Source organism: Bombina bombina, chromosome 6, assembly GCF_027579735.1.
Source record: "Bombina bombina isolate aBomBom1 chromosome 6, aBomBom1.pri, whole genome shotgun sequence".
NCBI lineage: Eukaryota > Metazoa > Chordata > Amphibia > Anura > Bombinatoridae > Bombina > Bombina bombina.
In genome coordinates this window covers 885,034,870-885,039,110 of record NC_069504.1, presented here as the reverse complement: position 1 = coordinate 885,039,110, position 4,241 = coordinate 885,034,870, and the positions used below count along the sequence as shown (strand labels likewise).

Sequence of the window (4,241 nt, the reverse complement as noted above, 5' to 3'; positions counted from 1 at the left end):
TGTCAAAATCAGTTCTGCTTTAAAACAAATAACAGCATACGATGAAAGGACATTGTAGTCTACCAATAATAACATGCTGCATTTCACTGGGATATTTTATTATTAAATGGGAGTGTGTTGTTAATTATATGTTTACAAAGAGGTTAAAAGATATGCGGCTGAGCCACAAAGCATAGCTGTTCCTGAGTAGGACTTGTTTGGTGAACCACCTAGAAGTAGCATACGCATAGTCGCATGTACCTGTCAATCGTTAGCTGCATCTTTGTCCTGAACAGCAAGAGAGTGCACCTGGTGCTCATGTCTACTCAGTATTTTTAACCCCGTGTAGAAATAAAGTGCTCTAACAAAGTTCAGAATTTTATCATAATAAAAGAATATCCATTCAGAAAAAACAACAACATGGTATTTGTTTTCTTATCTAATCAATTATATGGTTTTTGAACTATGCATTTCTGTTGCCAAATAACCATATATTTCTTGCACAGCTTGTCACTCATGGCCAATGCAGCTGATACACATGCCCTATTAGCAAGTGTGGAAAGGAGACTTCAGTATCAGCTATGAACAAATGTATATTTTCTGGTTCTTTCATATATAGTTACTATTTTTCATGCAAAACTATTAACATAATAAATTACAGTACTTTTGCATTAGAATGATAGAAAACTGTTGCTGCAATGTCCTTTTAGGGACATGATTCTCAGTTCTAAATAAAACAGAACTTAAGTGGGAGCTGTCCCTATCAGCCAATAAGCAAGGACCCATATACACACAATAAGGCACTTCATGTTAATTTAAACCTTTTTTTAACCTTTTACAAACACCACAATATTTACAAGCTGCTTTTTCATTTGCATCCTAGAAGTTTTTTTTTAAAGTAATATGGCCCTTTAATTATTAATTACCATACTAATTGCAGCCCAGATCATTAAAATAAACAATACAATATTAGATTAGTTATACCTGGATATGTTATATTGAGGTTCACACTTTTTACTTTTAATTTATTTTAATTTAAGAAACCATACAAAATTGTTTTAAATAATATAGAATAATGCAAAAATCAGGGACCAGAAGAAAAATTCTAAGATCCATGTCTCCCTGACTCCTGATATTTTTCAATCCATGAATAATATTATACTAGCAAATTATATTTATTAGAATCTTAACACAATTTAACAACTATAAGACATTATTGTACTGTTAAACAATGTTATGCTAGCCCTATTATTAGTGCTATTGTAGTTACCAAATAAGACAGTACTAAGTTAAAGGAAACTCTAACTTGGGTAACATGTTGATCCCTTCTCTGCTGTTTCCATTATCTCTTCTTTTTCTTCTCTCTCTTCTCTCTCACCTCCTCTGATTGCTCCCTTGGCCTCCCTCACCACTTTTCTCAGGCAAGTCACTGGCTTTGCCCTGATCTCGGAAACCCAACGGGCAAGGCACGGGCCCTTACAACTTCCTTTCAAAAGATCACATCCAGAAAGGAATGGATTTGGACAGGAGCCCCGCAAGAATGAAAGAGATAGTTCGTCCAGGAGCCCCAAAAGACAGAGCGCCACATTCTGTTCTCTACATAAAAATCCAGTAGGCAACCTCTCACAGGCATGTAATAGAGTAGCCCACACTATGTAAGGCCCTGGTTCTCCTTCTTCTAGAAGAAAAGGTCCCAGGATGGCTATGCATGCTCTCAACACTCTAGAGAGAGTTGGGTACAGGCTTCTCCGCATGGAAAATTCTACACCAGGGAATCCTACTCTCCATTGGTCATTTGCTCCCCAGGGTAGGAGGTGGAAGTGCCTAAGAAAATCTCCTTCTTTAATAACCCACTCCTCCAAATATTGTGTTCCTGGTGGCCATCCCTGAACCTCCACCACTGGTACAATATCAAATCGGAGAAGGCCGCTAGGAGTAGAAAGAAGGACAGAGGCACAGTTGCCCCAGATATCCGCTTTCTCCAAACAAAGATGAGGAGAAGGAGGAAAGCTGGAGGCAGCTGATAAAATGGAGTGGGAGAACCAGAGGGAGACCGTATGGGGGGTTACAAAGGATTCCTTGGATGGAGGTTGAGGGGGTGGAGGATCCCACAGAGAATAAGGGACAGAGAAGTGGCAGGGTGAGGACTGGGTGAGATTTTCATAAGAGGAAAGGCTCAGAATGGGAACTAGGAGAGTATAAGATATGGAAGGAGAGGGGAAAGGGGAGGGAGAGCCCAAGTCAATGGGGGAAACATCAAGGGAGCCAGAGCACAGGCCTCCTGAGAGGAGAAGAAGTGATTTGAGATTGGGGATTGGTTGTATATGGCCTGAAAAAAAAAAAAAAAAAAAGTCAAACAGAAATAGATCATTTATCATTACAGTACAATTCGCTATTATTTTTTAATTGTTGCACATTTATTTTGCTAGTGAATTGCTAATTTTAAGTTTGATTACATGTAAATGCATGTATTTTTGTTTTGAATCATTTGTCATCCATACAAATGTTACGAGATTACAATAAGGCCCCAAATTTGAAAAGGTTGGATGTCCACCTTCTAACTCCATTCCTTTCATCATTAACCTCCTATAAATCATTTCCCTCTTCTTATTCTCAGTTTTCAATTCCCTCCTTACCCAGCAATGAAAAAATGTAGTCCTTTGCCTGCACACAGTTTTGTAGGACCTCTTTTCCCTTTAGTGTAATGTCCTCCAGTCTCTCAAGCTCTTCCATAAGTTTATTTAGCTCCTCAATCCGAGATCCCGAACAGAAATCAAGATCTGTTAGAGGTCGAGCTGAAGATGTCATCCTGCAGAGCATTGCATAATTTTTATAAGTAAATGTCAGAGATGCACATTTCTCATATATACATTATCAGACATCTAATAGGACCATATTAGCTATATGCTAGCCATATATTGTATACATGTAACAGTTTCCTCCAGGTTCCTATAGATACCAAAAGTGAGAGTTGGTGTCAACAAAAACAATCATTTGGCTACAAGCCATACCTTTGTAAGTTACTAGATCAAATGATTACATTTCAAAACTACATTTTAGTGTTTTTTTTTTTTGTTTTTGTTCGTTTTGTTTCAGTACCATTTACTTCCTAGCATCACTTCCTTACCTACATACCACGCTCACTTTCTGCTCCTCCCACCTTACCTGTAAGACCCGCCCATTTCACAAGTATAGCTAATAAAGTTTTATTCACGCTCTGCTTCCGGCATGTTGGTTCCCACAGCTCTGCCCGTTGTCACCCTCATTCTCTCTAATGGAGCCCCTGTTCTACAGTTCTACCTTCCAAGCTTTATGTCACCTGGCGCTTTTCCAATCCGAGGAGTTTTAATGTTTACGTCTCTACAAGTTTCCTCTCACTCTCCTGCATCATTGCGGTGCCGTGCATCTTCCTTTCGCTACTTCCTGAATCATCTTGGAGATTTCACCTGCACCACCCTACCCAGCAACTCTTGCGGACACTCCCTGTTGCCTTGAGACACACCCTGCTGTAGCCACCACCACTAGAGCAAATAATTCGCATTAATTCCACTCTGTAGTGCTGAAGCTGTATTAACTTACTCGGTAGTACATAGGCTGTGTTATTTAGCTATTCGGACTTTTGTCCCCCCAAAAAGTGGGTGCGTGCAACGCAAAACGTTTACGCTTTCTTTTTTTCCCCCCCCCATTTCCGTTCAAATGGTTATCACGGTTGTCACCACTCTGTTGCTTGGGGAGTAAATTGAGGTCAAAGCTCAGATATTTGCCTTTCTGTAACCCTCTGTGGCTTGAAATCATTTAAAACCCTCTCAGTGTCCTGAACGGCTGCTATTGAATAGATATGCCTGTCTGCCACGTGCAAGTAACATTAATTAAATACAAACAAGAAAATAAAAGTTTACTCATAAGAAAAATATACAGGCACTCAGCCAAACAAGTACTACTAGTATGTCCCTTTAAACTAGGGATGTGAACCCCACATTTTTTTTCTCTCATGTTTCTGATAGAGCATGCAACTTTCTCATACCTCCCAACATTTCAAAATTCAAGAGGGACCAACACCCCCCCCATGTGAGCTATGTATTTAATTATCCTTTGCAAAATATTTTTATCTTAATTGGACATTTAATAATAAATTCTTTAAAACTGCTCTCTGCATTCCCCATTAATATTCTAAATTCTGGCCTTTAAAGTCAGCAAAAATGCACAGTAGCACACTACATAGTATACACTTATACATGCAGATACACACACTACATAGCATA

At 39.0% G+C, this 4,241-nt stretch overlaps 1 protein-coding gene across 1 annotated transcript; it reads right to left on the bottom strand.

The window, feature by feature from the left end:
* Window positions 1-344: 344 nt before the first annotated feature.
* Window positions 345-3,413, bottom strand: TMEM102 (transmembrane protein 102). The gene is made up of 3 exons (XM_053716152.1): window positions 3,299-3,413; window positions 2,616-2,788; window positions 345-2,308 (listed from the first exon to the last, which is right to left on the bottom strand). The coding sequence occupies exons 2-3, from the start codon at window positions 2,785-2,787 to the stop codon at window positions 1,281-1,283; spliced, it is 1,200 nt and encodes a 399-aa protein (XP_053572127.1). The 5' UTR covers window position 2,788; window positions 3,299-3,413; the 3' UTR covers window positions 345-1,280.
* Window positions 3,414-4,241: the final 828 nt, after the last annotated feature.